General features: G+C 44.1%; 1 protein-coding gene across 1 annotated transcript; it reads right to left on the bottom strand.

Annotated features, from left to right (window-relative positions):
* Positions 1–2,853: 2,853 nt before the first annotated feature.
* Positions 2,854–3,891, bottom strand: LOC147985700 (immune-associated nucleotide-binding protein 9-like). Its single transcript, XM_087539921.1, has 3 exons — positions 3,664–3,891; positions 3,481–3,588; positions 2,854–3,084 (listed from the first exon to the last, which is right to left on the bottom strand). Exons 1-3 carry the CDS (start codon positions 3,889–3,891, stop codon positions 2,854–2,856), a joined length of 567 nt encoding a protein of 188 aa, XP_087396047.1.
* Between the last annotated feature and the right edge of the window lie 12,879 nt (positions 3,892–16,770).

Raw genomic sequence — 16,770 nt, 5'->3', positions numbered from 1 at the left:
CATTAAAAATAACCAATACATCGTTTATGAGGATCGTTACAATTTCGTTAAGGGTTCCTCAATATTAGGTTTAGGAAATACTTTGGGTCAATCACACGCCTCAAAGGGTGGCGTGATGGTTTATATTTATAAGAGGATTTACATGTACAAATACAACTCATGTTACGTAAGCTACAAGTCTAATACCCTCCCTCAACCTCAACCATGTTTCGCAAGTTGAGATTGTGCCTACAATGTTCAAACAAAGGTTATGGCAAAGGCTTGGTGAAGATATCCGCAAGTTGATCTTTAGAGGAGACGAACTTGATCTGATGTAGCTTCTGTGCAACACATTCTTTGACAAAAATGGTAGTCAACTTCAATGTGCTTTGTTCGTGCATGAAATACCGGATTGGAAGAGAGATGTAGCACCTATGTTATCACACCAAAGAACCGGTGGATGTCGTTGAGGTACTCGTAACTCACGAAGCAAAGACTGTAACCAAATACGTTTTGCAGTCGCATTAGCTACAACCTTATATTCAGCCTCTCTACTGATGCGAGATACCGTGACTTGTTTGCGAGCACTCCAAGCGACAAGGTTAGGTCCAAAGAAGAACGCATATCCCCCCGTGGATCGCTGATCATCGGGATTGCCTGCCCAGTTCGCATCTAAAAAAGTTGACAGGACACTAGAAGAAGCGGGGCGTAGATGTAATCCATAAGAGGCTGTCAGACGTACATAACGAAGAATGCGCTTGACAGCAGAGCGATGTGAATCCCGAGGTGCATGGAGGTACTGGCAAACATGATTAACAACGAGAAAAATATCCGGTCTGATGATAGTAAGATACTGGAGGCGACCAACAATACTACGGTGCTTAGTAGCATCATCAAGAGACAGAGGATCACCATCATCAGCAGTAAGCTTGTCAGTAGAAGACATGGTTGTAGAGGAGGGGTTGCATTTGAGCTGATGCGATAGTCAAGTTTCTCAAAAGTCTAAACTGATGGAAAGGACTAGGCAACGTATTTTAGCACTCCCCCTCACGTCTAGGATGTGGAGGTACAAGAAGATCTTAGACGTGAGATTGAGATTAGATTGCAACTATTTTTATATTAAATAGTGCATTGGCTAGGATTTGGTCTCCAGACTTTGTGGTTCTGATACCATATTAAACTGATGTGCTAGCCAAGTTTCTCAAAAGTTCGAACTGATGAAAAAGACTAGGCAACGTATTTTAACAAGGACTTAGGTTATTAATTCATTTAATATAGCTACTCTAGCAAGCTCGTGAGCAATCTTGAGACACGAGGGAAGATATTGGTTTGTTGTTAAGGTGAATGATATTGTTTTTAACCGGGTTGGTGTTAAGGTGAATGAAATGCCGCCCCATGTTGTACACTTTTTCTTTCCACTCCCGCAAGGCGACTAGGAAAAGCCTTTTGATCCCTTCGATCTCCGCCGGCGAGCCCATGGATTCGCCTCCCCCCGCTTGCTGCTCCGGCGGCCGGTGGCATGGATGGTATTCCTGGTGCCTTGGCTTAGATAGGTACGGTTTTAGTTCTCGTAAGGGCGGTGCTTCTTCTTCGAGTCAGTCTTTCGGGCTCCGATCCTCCCCAAGTCCGTTCGTCTAGACAGATTAGATAGAGCTCTGGCGTAGATTCCTGCCATCTCCTCGGAGCGGCGAGATTATGGTTTCTCGTCGTGCGTACGCAACGACGAGATTTGGTGTCGTGTTCTTCAAATCGATTCAAGGATTCAATGACGACGTCTGCAGCTCCCAAACGCTTATCCTTAGGGACACATGCACCATACTGTCATCGCCAAAGGTCAGGCCGACTCCGGTATGAGAGCGGCGACAGCGGCGCGTCGGCGGCTCATTCTGGTGGCGACAATGGTCGTTCGGTTGTCCATGGACCTCGATGTAATTTTTATTATGTTCAGGGTGTTTTGTACTTCAGGTGAATCTTTATAATAGATCTGATATTTTCAAAAAAAATGTCGCCCCATGTCAAAGCCATCATTTGTATACAATCTTGAGACATGACAGAAGATTGCTTACAGAAATGGCCCCACAACCTTCTTTGCAGCCTAATTGATGTTAACACATTCTTGTTCACCATGGTGCCATTCAAAATGTTGACATTTGTCACGATTGATTGATCAATTTATACATGGCTAAGCCAGGCATGTATAATAATTCTAGTAAAATTGTGTAGGTCAATAATTTGAACCTGGTGATGTAAGCTGGCACAATTTACAGTTCAGGTGGTGTAGATATGGCCCTGATGAATTGATGCCTCTGCTCAGGTATTTGCGTAAATATATATGTGGACATCAACAAAATTATCCTAAGAACCCCAAAACTTGAAGATTGGGCCAAAACTACGGAACAAAATTATCCTAAGAACTCCAGAACTTGAAGATCGTAAATATATATATATATGCAGATGTCAATGAGAAAAAAATGAGATCCATGGGTACTAGCACTCAGGACATATTTTTATATAAGCCAACCCGGGTGAGGCACCAGAAATTCGCTCTTGATGGGATTCAAACCCTGGTATACTGCCTAGCTATCATCAATGAGAAATAGCAATGAGAAGAATAAGGAAATAAATTTGGTATGGTGATTGCTGCTGCTAAGACTAAGTGCCAACTTGACATCTTCCCTGGCTCTGTCAAAACTTCAGCTCAAGTTTTCAGACCATGCTAAGCATGCAAGATGCATTAATCATATATGGTACCTCCAAACAACATAATGTAGCACACTATCAGGTAACGAACAACTCATAGGGCATTCTCCAACCCAAGAGTTTAGCCATATGCATCTTACCCTATTGAGAATTACACTATTGTCACGCTCACTTTCAGTTTTTCTTTTCAAGAGTTTTCACTCTCTTTTTGAGTTTCTCCATTTCTTTTTGTGTGCTTTCAGTCTCCTGCTTAGCCTTCTGTAGTATCTCACTGAGCTTCTTGATCTCCTTTTCTGATCGTAATAATGCTTCTGCCACCTCATTCTCCGACTCCAGCCTGGCTTTCTGCTCTTCCAACAGTAGTTTTTCAAGCCTAGTGATTGTACTATTTAGTTTTTCCTCCACCTAGTAATTATATGAGTAAAGTCAGTTATTTAACTGAAAGAAACAACAGTAGCTGATGCATTATAAATATTACTGTTGGCTTATTCAAAAGCAGAGAAACAACTATGTTATCACTACCAAGCTAAAAATTCTTCAAAATATCTTATCATGTCTTAACTAAATCAGGTGAATATCCTTTGCGTTGGAGTAAATATTAACACATCCATTCCAAAGCCAAAGCAACCAATAGTTCATCCAAGAATCACTTGACAGTTTTTTTTCCTAGAAAAAAATGTATGCATTATCTATAGATATAAGCATATTTGAATTGCAACAGAAGAAATATATTGCCACAGTTTAGTGGATAACATTACACAATCATTTGTGAATTGAATTTATGCATTATCAACCTATTACCATCTTCGCAAGCTGTGCAAGGCATTCATCATGTATATCTTTCTTCATTTTGGACATCTGTTCTACTGAGCATTCATCAACACTTATTTCTTCCCTACTCTGTGCTTGCTGCAACAAGATAACAGAAAATACAATGAGAAAACTTTAGTGCAGGGGATGGAATATGACCAAATGTTAAAGCACCTGAATTCGACTGATCTGGTTGGAAAATGGGTATCCATCATTGCTGGATATAACAGAGTCCACTGCATCAAGCAATTTTTTCATCTTATTGCTTGTCTTATTGTTAAACAGAACAACCCTGTTTTTACATAGGTTTAACATGTCCTGAAAATAGGTCACACAAATGTAAGGCACATGCAAATATATTGCAAGATGTAATAGCAAGACACTGAATTGGATCTGGCACATCAAATGCAATTGTAAACACTAAAACTGGGACTATCGTTATCTGAAAATTGTAAAGTTGGGAAAATATTTACTCGACCTGCAGATATGCTGGGGCACTGTCACTTAACTTTTTCTTCCAACTTATCTCTTCTCCCACTAGATCTCCATGTGTGAAAACTAAAATCATATGGTCAAGGACTTTATCCCCAAGAAGCAGTTTAATTGACTCTACTGTTTTCTCATCTTCATGAGAAAACCGACATGTAGCTGAAAAAACCATCAGTATCGCATGTATCCATCTTTTGTCATGTCCAAACACCTGGCAATCTCTGTGTGAACGTTTTCAGGTGTAGTGTCCACCTCAAATAAGCCTACAGAAAAAGGATAGCATTGTAGTTCTTTGGTAATTAAGTAATGCACATTAACTTTGCAAATATGTACTACCTCTGTTACTAAATATAAGACATTTTGGTAGTTCAATAGTTCAAAATGAACTACCAAAACGTCTTGTATTTAGGAACAGAGGATATAACATCAAACAGTAGTCACACAAAACTAGTTTGTTAGATGTATATAGAGTTCGTGCTTCAGTATCGGCAAGGGAAAATAAGGGTAATTGCGATCAAATTGGGTTAGATTGTATATATGTTGTAAAGAAAAAAAATACTTTCCACCATTTTTTTTCGAAAATAAAAAGGTAGACAAGATCTACCTTATATATTTCAAAACAGGCAGCGAGCCTGGAGACCAAAAGTCCAATTACATGAGGCTTGTGAAGGCACCGTGGTGCAAGGCCACAAGCAGCCTAGGATGAGAAGAGAGGAGGAAGTGGAGGATGACAGAAGTTCAGAGTACAAACAGACTGTAAAGCCCAAAGCGATCACTAAGCATCTATGATTCGCGCCCACTCCAGCAGGTCCTCCTTGTGCTGTTGCTTTTTAGCTCTGTAAGCCCACATCCGAAGCATATCTGCTGCATAAAACCTGACATAGGCCCCTGTCCAGCGCTTGCGGTTGAACACACGATCATTTCTGGCGTGCCATAGCGTGACAGCACAAACCGCAAACATCACATTCCACTTATGCCGGGAAGCTAGATGATCAGAAGCAGACTGCATGAAAAGCGGCAGACTAACAGAACATTCTGCCAAGGAGGATACTTTCCACCATGATATATATGAAATAGAGTAAAATGCATCACAAGTCCTAAAACTATCATAGGTGTGTCAGTTTAGTCCTATAACTTTCAAACTGCACTTTTGGGTCCTAAAACTATCGGAAGTATGTCAGTTTAGTCCTATAACTTCAAAACTGCACTTCTGGGTCCTAAAACTATTGGAGGTGTGTCATTTTTAGTCCCATAACTTCAAAATTGCAGTTTTTGGTCTCAAAACTATGTATGTTTGTTCATCTGAGGTCCTAATCTTGCATGGCCACCATCCATGGAGCATTTTTTCAACTGAGCCCTTTGTATGTGTTTATATCCCCCAAAGTGGTACATACGCTTCCACGTTGCAGTGTGTCCTGCAACTTGCACGGCCATGAGCTGCACGGTAGCCTCCCTGGGAGGTTTGGCGTGACCGTCGGGGAGACCCCGAGCTAGTCGGCATGAAGGACGACATCCCTCTCCCTCGGCGAGGCCGCCGGGGAGATCCCGAGCCAATTGGGATGGAGTATGCCATCCCACCTCTCTCTCTCTCTCTCTGTTTGATGATATCGTCGTTGCCCCGACACCCTTGCCGTAGAGTTGGCCGTGCAGGCTGTTGTTTGGGCACGAGCATGGTCATAGGTGGTGAGCTGTCGGGCGACACAGAGGAGTGCGCGGAAACTGCAAAGCTGGCGCAGAGGTCGTTGAGAGTGACACAACCCTAGCAGTAGCCATAGGTGGGTAGCAATTGGACGTTGTGCGACATGTCGTTCTGCTGCTGTTGGGGGAGGCTAAGATGACTGGTCTACTCTCCTCGCTGGAGCTCAAACCATCATTCCACTGATGGCCTCTGTACCGTCGCCTCTGAGCATTCTGTGTGTGGGAGAAGACGAGCGCGTGAGAACGAGGCGAGACAACGCTCTAGTTTTTTTTTGCATATTTACCTGGTGGGCCCATTGGGTCAGGTCAATGTGGCTACAATCCAAGCATTTCCAAGTGACTCGTTGGTGGGTCAATGCTAACCATGCAAGCTTAGGACCTAAGAGGAAGAAACTTACATAGTTTTGGGACCCACAACTACTGTTTCAAAGTTATAGGACTAAACTGACACACCTTTGATAGTTTTAGGACCCAAAAGTGCAATTTCGAAGTTATAGGACTAAACTGACACACCTCTGATAGTTTTAGGGCCCAAAAGTGCAGTTTCAAAGTTATAGGACTAAACTGACACACCTCCAATAGTTTTAGGACTTATGATGCATTTTACTCTATGAAATAATTTGGTAGAACAATCTAAAGAAACAGTTTGGTAGAAAATACACCAATGTGTTGAAGGAGAATATTTCCAGCCATTGGATTGGACGTCGATTCATTTGCAGTGAACTTCTGAGTTATGACTACCAAGTCTTCGATTCTTTTGTTTCTGTTTTTTTGTTCACATTACGTCCAACTTGAAAACGTAAATGCTCCGTAAGTACACCAATGCATTACAGATGTAGTACAAAACAAGGTAGTATATAAACAGTGACAACCACCCGAAACTTTACTACAGGTTTCCCCATGAAACATCACTAAATCGGTATACTAGCCTAATCAGAAATTCAGAACATAGAAAGTTCTGCAACCATTGCCACCATACATCACTGAAATATAAATTCAGGACATAGAGAGTTCTTGCTTACCCGGAGTGTCGATGACATTGAGGGTGCGGGTCGCACAGCCATCGTGAAGCGTCCTGCTTCTCTTCTGGCAAGTCAAAGTAACCCCGCTGTAGGACAACTCAGAGGGAAATGCTTCCTTTCCAAGGATGCTGTTCGCGGTGGCGCTCTTACCGGAACCGATCTTTCCGACGAGGGCCAGAGTAACGTCGGCGAGGGCAGCGCAGGGCAGCACCCAGTCGCCGTCGTCGTGTCGGCCGTCACCGTCCATGATGAAATCTAGTTGCGCGACGAATGTCCAAACTGCCGAGGAACTGCCGAGAAAAACGGCACCGTATCGGCAACCAGAATAAATTTAGATTAGTTTAGCATCGCAACAAATGAAGAAATCGTGATCCGTTGCTAGATTACCGCCCAACAAACCGATCGAGAATCTAACCGAGAAAAAATAGGCAGTAACATTGGTAACGAGAAAAGGAGTATCTATCCAAGGACCAACGGGAAATAAGAGAATCGCTCTGCGGAAACATTTACCTCCACTGGAACAGAGAGAGGAGTTGAGCCCTGACCCTGAGACGGTGCAAGTAGTGGAAGAGTGGACGGAGTGGAGCACATAAATAGGAGGGGGAAGGTGTTTAGTGCCTCGGAAGGCGGATAGACATGAGAAGAATCCCAAGCGGCACCGGGGGAACAAAACGAAGGTCAGGAGGAACCAGGTCGCCCCTGTATGCAGCTTCTTCCTTTGGTATGTCACTTGAGCTTCATCTTCCATTAGTACTAGATTCTTTTCCTGTTGGAGGGTAGAATTTTTATTTTATTTTGTGGGTTTGAGGGTCCAGCCGCACCCATAACCTCCACAAAATAAGAGATTTTTTAGAATCACAAACATAAAAATTCTTACCCGTCCATATTTATATGATGGTGTAAAGAATATGATTTTATTTGGTTTATTTAGTACTCCTTTTCCTCTGATTTGTAGGGTATATCTCAAATCTATTATTTTAAAGAAATCATCCTTTTCTTTACTTTCATACATCATTTGTTAAGATTTCAAGGCACATAAAAACCGATGTATGCAAGGATCGAATGGAAACATGCCAATGCATGTAACCGTTCCTCCGAACACTTAAAAAAAACTATTCCTCCGAACAGGGCTTGCCTGCGGCCGCTGCATGCGACCATCCGTGCGACCTTTCCATTGCACGGATGTGTGTCCACGCCAACCCACACACTCCCGCTTCAGACTTTGTGTGAAAAAAACACACAAATGGAGATCATAATATTGATTTGTTGTATCGATATGCTCCAATTCACATCTTTCCCTTTCTAATGTCCGAACTCGAGCTCGAGTTAAAGCTTTCCCATGTCCAGTGCTCATACTCCTCCAGGCGCCCGGATCTCGTCGCACCTCCGTCTGGTCTCCACCTAGACGAGCGAGTGCGCGACCGCGGCCCCATTTCCATCGGTCGCCCGTTTCCACCAAGGTTCCAACCAACCACATCTCATCCTGCCCTGGCTCGACTGGCCATTGCCCGCATGCACTTGTCATACCTGACCGTGCAGTAGCTTGGCCAAAACTGGAGCCTCCATGGGCGTCGGCTGGCCACCAAACCCAACATGGAAGAAAAAGAAACAACCTCCCATTGTAGCCATAGGTGCCACACATAAATAGAACAATTCATTGACATAGTCGATAGTTTAACTATCAACTACTCCCTCCCCTCCGTAACTTAATATAAGACAATTTTTTGACACTATGACAATGTCAAAAAAATGACTTATATTCGATTAAAAAGGGAGTAGTATATTGCCTATCACCAAAAGAATAATATTACCACCAAAAGAGTAATCTCTTTTGGTGAGACACGCGTGATGTCATACCTCGGGTTGATCACTAGGTACATGATATACGACCGTACATGATATACAAAGTGCCAACCATCCAACCATTATAATATGGAATGGTGTCCCAACAGAAATGAAACTTACACTATTATCATGAGTTGACCGCACCAGTTTGGATTGACTTCCACCAACCTTCATGAATTTCTTAATAAACTTTTAACCGTCAATATTTCAATGATTTTACATTTGTTGGATAAAACTATCTCTAGTTTTAGGTGTGATAAAATAGCATTTTTTATTTAGTACTCCTTTTCCTCTGATTTGAAGGATATATCTCAAATCTTTTATTTTTTTTAAAAAAAATCGTCCTTTTCTTTACTTTCATACATCATTTGTTAAGATTTCAAGGCACATAAAAAACGATGTATGCAAGGATCAAATGAAAACATGCCAATGCATGTAACCGTTCCTCCGAACACTTAAAAAAACTATTCCTCTGAAGGGGCTTGCCTGCGGCCGCTGCATGCGACCATCCGTGCGACCCTTCCATTGCACGGATGTGTGTCCACGCCAGCCCACACACTCCCGCTCCAGACTTTGTGTGAAATAAACAGAAATGGAGATCATAATATTGATTTGTTGTATCGATACGCTCCAATTCACATCTTTCCCCTTCTAATGTCCGAACTCAAGCTCGAGTTGAAGCTTTCCCATGTCCAGTGCTCATACTCCTCCAGGCGCCTGGATCTCGTCGCACCTCCGTCTGGTCTCCACCTAGACGAGCGAGTGCGCGACCGCGGCCCCATTTCCATCGGTCGTCCATTTCCACCAAGGTTCCAACCAACCACATCTCATCCTGCCCTGGCTCGACTGGCCATTGCCCGCGTGCACTTGTCAGACCTGACCGTGCGGTAGCTTGGCCAAAACTGGAGCCTCCATGGGCGTCGGCTGGCCACCAAACCCAACATGGAAGAAAAAGAAACAACCTCCCATTGTAGCCCTAGGTGCCATGCATAAATAGAAGAATTCATTGACATAGTCGATAGTTTAACTATCAACTACTCTCTCCCCTCCTTATCTTAATATAAGACAATTTTTGACACTATGACAATGTCAAAAAATGACTTATATTCGATTAAAAAGGGAGTAGTATATTGCCTATCACCAAAAGAAAAGAATAATCTCTTTTGGTGAGACACACGTGATGCCATACCTCGGGTTGATCACTAGGTACATGATATACGACCATACATGATATACAAAGTGCCAACCATCCAACCATTATAATATGGAATGGTGTCCCAAGAGAAATGAAACTTACACTATTATCATGAGTTGACCGCACCCGTTTGGATTGACTTCCACCATCCTTCATGAATTTCTTAATAAACTTTTAACTGTCAATATTTCAATGATTTTACGTTTGTTGGATAAAACTATCTCTAGTTTTAGGTGTGATAAACTAACATTTTTTTATTTAGTACTCCTTTTCCTCTGATTTGAAGGGTATATCTCGAATCTTTTTTTTTAAAAAAATCTTCCTTTTCTTTACTTTCATACATCATTTGTTAAGATTTCAAGGCACATAAAAACCGATGTATGCAAGGATCGAATGGAAACATGCCAATGCATGTAACCGTTCCTCCGTACACTTAGAAAAACTATTCCTCCAAACGTGGCTTGCCTGCAGCCGCTGCATGTGACCATCTGTGCGACCCTTCCATTGCACGGTTGTGTGTCCACGCCAGCCCACGCACTCCCGCTCCAGACTTTGTGTGAAAAAAAACACACAAATGGAGATCATAATATTGATTTGTTGTATCGATACGCTCCAATTCACATCTTTACCTTTGTAATGTCCGAACTCAAGCTCGAGTTGAAGCTTTCCCATGTCCAGTGCTCATAATCCTCCAGGCGCCCGGATCTCATCGCACCTCCGTCTGGTCTCCACCTAGACAAGCGAGTGCGCGACCGCGACCCCATTTCCATCGGTCGTCTGTTTCCACCAAGGTTCCAATCAACCACATCTCATCCTGCCCTGGCTCGACTGGCCATTGCCCGCGTGCACTTGTCAGACTTGACCGTGTAGTAGCTTGGCCAAAACTGGAGCCTCCATGGGCGTCGGCTGGCCACCAAACCCAACATGGAAGAAAAAGAAACAACCTCCCATTGTAGCCCTAGGTGCCACACATAAATAGAAGAATTCATTGACATAGTCGATAGTTTAACTATCGAGTACTCTTTCCCCTCCGTAACTTAATATAAGACAATTTTTTGACACTATCACAATGTCAAAAAAATGACTTACATTCAATTAAACAGGGAGTAGTATATTGCCTATCACCAGAAGAATAATATTACCACCAAAAGAATAATCTCTTTTGGTGAGACACATGTGATGTCATACCTCGGGTTGATCACTAGGTACATGATATACGACCGTACATGATATACAAAGTGCCAACCATCCAACCATTATAATATGGAATGGTGTCCCAACAAAAATGAAAGTTACACTATTATCATGAGTTGACCGCACCAGTTTGGATTGACTTCCACCAACCTTCATGAATTTCTTAATAAACTTTTAACCGTCAATATTTCAATGATTTTACGTGTTGGGGAACGTAGCAGAAAAACAAAAAAAATTCCTACGTTTCACCAAGATCAATCTATGGAGTCAACTAGCAACGAGAGGAGAGTGCATCTACATACCCTTGTGGATCGCGAGCGGAAGCGTTCAAGAGAATGGGGATGATGGAGTCGTACTCGCCGTGATCCAAATCACCGATGACCAAGTGCCGAACGGACGGCACCTCCGCGTTCAACACACGTACGGAGCGGATGACGTCTCCTCCTTCTTGATCCAGCAAGGGGGAAGGAGAGGTTGATGAAGATCCAGTAGCACGACAGCGTGGTGGTGGATGCAGCAGTGATCGCAGCAGGGCTTCACCGAGCTTCTGCGAGAGGGAGAGGTGTAGCAGGGGAGAGGGGGCGCCAAGACTTGAGGTACCGCTGCCCTCCCTCCCCCTCCTTTATATAGGCCCCCTGGGGGGCGCCGGTCCTGGAGATGGGATCTCCCAAGGGGGCGGCGGCCAAGGGGGGTGGAGTGCCCCCCAAGGCAAGTGGAGGCGCCCCCCACCCTAGGGTTTCCAACCCTAGGCGCAGGGGGCCCCAAGGGGGGGCGCACCAGCCCACTATGGGCTGGTTCCCCTCCCCACTTCAGCCCATGGGGCCCTCCAGGATGGGTGGCCCCACCCGGTGGACCCCCGGGACCCATCCGGTGGTCCCGGTACAATACCGGTGACCCCGAATCTTTTCCCGATGGCCGAAACTACACTTCCTATATATAATTCTTCACCTCCGGACCATTTCGGAACTCCTCGTGACGTCCAGGATCTCATCCGGGACTCCGAACAACTTTCGGATTACTGCATACTCATATCTCTACAACCCTAGCGTCACCGAACCTTAAGTGTGTAGACCTACGGGTTCGGGAGACAAACAGACATGACCGAGACGACTCTCCGGCCAATATCCAACAGCGGGATCTGGATACCCATGTTGGCTCCCACATGCTCCTCGATGATCTCATCGGATGAACCACGATGTCGAGGACTTAATCAATCCCGTATTCAATTCCCTTTGTCAATTGGTACGTTACTTGCCCGAGACTCGATCGTCGGTATCCCAATACCTTGTTCAGTCTCGTTACCGGCAAGTCACTTTACTCGTACCGTAATGCATGATCCCGTGATCAACCACTTGATCACATTGAGCTCATTATGATGATGCATTACCGAGTGGGCCCAGAGATACCTCTCCGTCATACGGAGTGACAAATCCCAGTCTCGATTCGTGCCAACCCAACAGACACTTTCGGAGACACCTGTAATGTACCTTTATAGTCACCCAGTTACGTTGTGACGTTTGGCACACCCAAGGCACTCCTACGGTATCCGGGAGTTGCACAATCTCATGGTCTAAGGAAATGATACTTGACATTTAGAAAAGCTATAGCAAACGAACTACACGATCTTTGTGCTATGCTTAGGTTTGGGTCTTGTCCATCACATCATTCTCCTAATGATGTGATCCCGTTATCAATGACATCCCCATGTCCATAGCCAGGAAACCATGACTATCTATTGATCAACGAGCTAGTCAACTAGAGGCTCACTAGGGACACATTGTGGTCTATGTATTCACACATGTATTACGATTTCCGGATAATACAATTATAGCATGAATAATAGACAATTATCATGAACAAGGAAATATAATAATCATTTTATTATTGCCTCTAGGGCATATTTCCAACAGTCTCCCACTTGCACTAGAGTCAATCATCTAGTTACATTGTGATGAATCGAACACCCATGGAATTCTAGTGTTGATCATGTTTTGCTCTAGGGAGAGGTTTAGTCAACGGATCTGCTACATTCAGGTCCATATGTACTTTACAAATTTCTATGTCTCCATTTTGAACACTTTCACGAATGGAGTTGAAGCGACGCTTGATATGCCTGGTCTTCCTGTGAAACCTGGGCTCCTTGGCAAGGGCAATAGCTCCAGTGTTGTCACAGAAGAGAGTCATCGGCCCCGACGCATTGGGTATGACTCCTAGGTCGGTAATGAACTCCTTCACCCAGACTGCTTCGTGTGCTGCCTCCGAGGCTGCCATGTAGTCCGCTTCATATGTAGATCCCGCCACAACGCTTTTCTTGCAACTGCACCAGCTTACCGCCCCACCATTCAAAATATACACGTATCCGATTTGTGACTTAGAGTCATCCAGATCTGTGTCGAAGCTAGCATCGACGTAACCCTTTACGACGAGCTCTTCGTCACCTCCATAAACGAGAAACATTTCCTTGGTCCTTTTCAGGTACTTCAGGATATTCTTGACCGTTGTCCAGTGTTCCATGCCGGGATTACTTTGGTACCTTCCTACCAAACTCACGGCAAGGTTTACATCAGGTCTGGTACACAACATAGCATACATGATAGACCCTATGGCCGAGGCATAGGGGATGACACTCATCTTTTCTCTATCTTCTGCCGTGGTCGGGCATTGAGCCATGCTCAATCTCGTACCTTGCAATACAGGCAAGAACCCCTTCTTTAACATCTTGTCAAGGTACGTACTCTGTGAAAGACCAATGAGGCGTCTCGATCTATCTCTATAGATCTTGATGCCTAATATATAAGCAGCTTCTCCAAGGTCCTTCATTGAAAAACACTTGTTCAAATAGGCCTTTATGCTTTCCAAGAATTCCATATCATTTCCCATCAACAGTATGTCATCCACATACAATATGAGAAATGCTACAGCGCTCCCACTCACTTTCTTGTAAATGCAGGCTTCTCCATAAGTCTGCATAAACCCAAACGCTTTGATCATCTCATCAAAGCGAATGTTCCAACTCCGAGATGCTTGCACCAGCCCATAAATCGAGCGTTGGAGCTTGCACATCTTGTCAGCATTCCTAGGATCGACAAAACCTTCCGGCTGCATCATATACAATTCTTCCTTAAGGAAACCATTAAGGAATGCCGTTTTGACGTCCATTTGCCATATCTCATAATCATAGAATGCGGCAATTTCTAACATGATTCGGACGGACTTCAGCTTCGCTACGGGTGAGAAAGTCTCATCGTAGTCAACCCCTTGAACTTGTCGATAACCCTTAGCGACAAGCCGAGCTTTATAGATGGTCACATTACCATCCGCGTCTATCTTCTTCTTAAAGATCCATTTATTTTCTATGGCTCGCTGATCAACGGGCAAGTCAGTCAAAGTCCATACTTCGTTTTCATACATGGATCCTATCTCAGATTTCATGGCTTCCAGCCATTTGTCGGAATCCGGGCCCGCCATCGCTTCTTCATTGTTCGAAGGTTCACCGTTGTCTAACAACATGATTTCCAAGACAGGGTTACCGTACCACTCTGGTGCGGAATGTGTCCTTGTGGACCTACGAAGTTCAGTAGCAACTTGATCTGAAGTTTCATGATCATCATCATCAACTTCCTCTCTAGTCGGTGCAGGCACCTCAGGAACATTTTCTTGAGCTACGCCACTTACCGGTTCAAGAGGTAATACTTCATCCAGTTCTATCTTCCTCCCACTTATTTCTTTCGAGAGAAACTCTTTCTCTAGAAAGGACCCATTTTTGGCAACAAAGATCTTGCCTTCGGATCTGAGGTAGAAGGTATGCCCAACAGTTTCTTTAGGGTATCCTATGAAGACGCATTTTTCCGACTTGGGTTCGAGCTTTTCAGGTTGAAGTTTCTTGACATAAGCATCGCATCCCCAAACTTTTAGAAACGACAGCTTAGGTTTCTTCCCAAACCATAATTCATACGGTGTCGTCTCAACGGATTTCGACGGATCCCTATTTAAAGTGAATGCGGCAGTCTCTAAAGCATAGCCCCAAAATGATAGCGGTAAATCCGTAAGAGACATCATAGATCGCACCATATCTAATAGAGTGCGATTACGACGTTCGGACACACCATTACGCTGAGGTGTTCCAGGCGGCGTGAGTTGTGAAACTATTCCACATTTTCTTAAGTGTGTGCCAAATTCGTGACTCAAGTATTCTCCCCCACGATCTAATCGCAAGAACTTGATTTTCCTGTCACGTTGATTCTCAACCTCACTCTGAAATTCCTTGAACTTTTCAAAGGTCTCAGACTTGTGTTTCATTAAGTAGACATAGCCATATCTACTCAAGTCATCAGTGAGGGTGAGAACATAACGATAGCCACCGCGAGCCTCAACACTCATTGGACCGTACACATCAGTATGTATGATTTCCAATAAGTTGGTTGCTCGCTCCATTGTTCCTGAGAACGGAGTATTGGTCATTTTACCCATGAGGCATGGTTCGCACGTGTCAAATGATTCGTAATCAAGAGACTCTAAAAGTCCATTTGCATGGAGCTTCTTCATGCGTTTGACACCTATGTGACCAAGGCGGTAGTGCCACAAGTATGTGGGACTATCATTATCAACCTTACATCTTTTGGTATTCAGACTATGAATATGTGTAGCATTACGCTCGAGATTCATTAAGAATAAACCATTCACCATCGGAGCATGACCATAAAACATATCTCTCATATAAATAGAACAACCATTATTCTCGGATTTAAATGAGTAGCCATCTCGTATTAAACGAGATCCTGATACAATGTTCATGCTCAAAGCTGGCACTAAATAACAATTATTGAGGTTTAAAACTAATCCCGTAGGTAAATGTAGAGGTAGCGTGCCGACGGCGATTACATCGACCTTGGAACCATTTCCGACGCGCATCGTCACCTCGTCCTTCGTCAGTCTCCGCTTATTCCGCAGCTCCTGCTTTGAGTTACAAATGTGAGCAACCGCACCGGTATCAAATACCCAGGAGCTACTACGAGTACTGGTAAGGTACACATCAATTACATGTATATCACATATACCTTTTGTGATGCCGGCCTTCTTGTCCGCTAAGTATTTGGGGCAGTTCCGCTTCCAGTGACCACTTCCCTTACAATAAAAGCACTCAGTCTCAGGCTTGGGTCCATTCTTTGGCTTCTTCCCGGCAGCTTGCTTACCGGGCGCGGCAACTCCCTTGCCGTCCTTCTTGAAGTTCTTCTTACCCTTGCCTTTCTTGAACTTAGTGGTTTTATTCACCATCAACACTTGATGTTCCTTTTTGACTTCTACCTCTGCTGATTTCAGCATTGCAAATACTTCAGGAATGGTCTTTTCCATCCCCTGCATATTGAAGTTCATCACAAAGCTCTTGTAGCTTGGTGGAAGAAACTGAAGGATTCTGTCAATGACCGCGTCATCCGGGAGATTGACTCCCAGCTGAGTCAAGCGGTTATGCAACCCAGACATTTTGAGTATGTGCTCACTGACAGAACTATTTTCCTCCATCTTACAGCTGAAGAACTTGCCGGAGACTTCATATCTCTCGACCCGGGCATGAGCTTGGAAAACCATTTTCAGCTCTTCGAACATCTCATATGCTCCGTGTCACTCAAAACGCTTTTGGAGCCCCGGTTCTAAGCTGTAAAGCATGCCGCACTGAACGAGGGAGTAATCATCAGCACGTGTCTGCCAAGCGTTCATAACGTCTTGGTTCTGTGGGACGGGTGCGTCACCTAGCGGTGCTTCTAGGACATAATCTTTCTTGGCAGCTATGAGGATGATCCTCAGGTTCCGGACCCAGTCCGTATAGTTGCTGCCATCGTC

Source organism: Triticum urartu, chromosome 2A (assembly GCF_056163025.1).
Source record: "Triticum urartu cultivar PI428250 chromosome 2A, HENAU_Tu73, whole genome shotgun sequence".
In the NCBI taxonomy this organism is placed as follows: domain Eukaryota; kingdom Viridiplantae; phylum Streptophyta; class Magnoliopsida; order Poales; family Poaceae; genus Triticum; species Triticum urartu.
The sequence above is the reverse complement of the archived record's forward strand: the minus strand, read 5'-3'. Positions and strand labels throughout refer to the sequence as shown.

What these genes read in the sequence shown, in the direction of transcription:
- LOC147985700 (XM_087539921.1), bottom strand. Translation starts at nt 3,891, where the DNA reads ATGTGCCAGATCCAATTCAGTGTCTTGCTATTACATCTTGCAATATAT. An exon ending in ACCAGATCAGTCGAATTCAG is followed by an intron (nt 3,589 to 3,663) that starts GTGCTTTAACAT and finishes ATCTTGTTGCAG; the next exon opens with CAAGCACAGAGTAGGGAAGA. An exon ending in TTGCACAGCTTGCGAAGATG is followed by an intron (nt 3,085 to 3,480) that starts GTAATAGGTTGA and finishes TATAATTACTAG; the next exon opens with GTGGAGGAAAAACTAAATAG.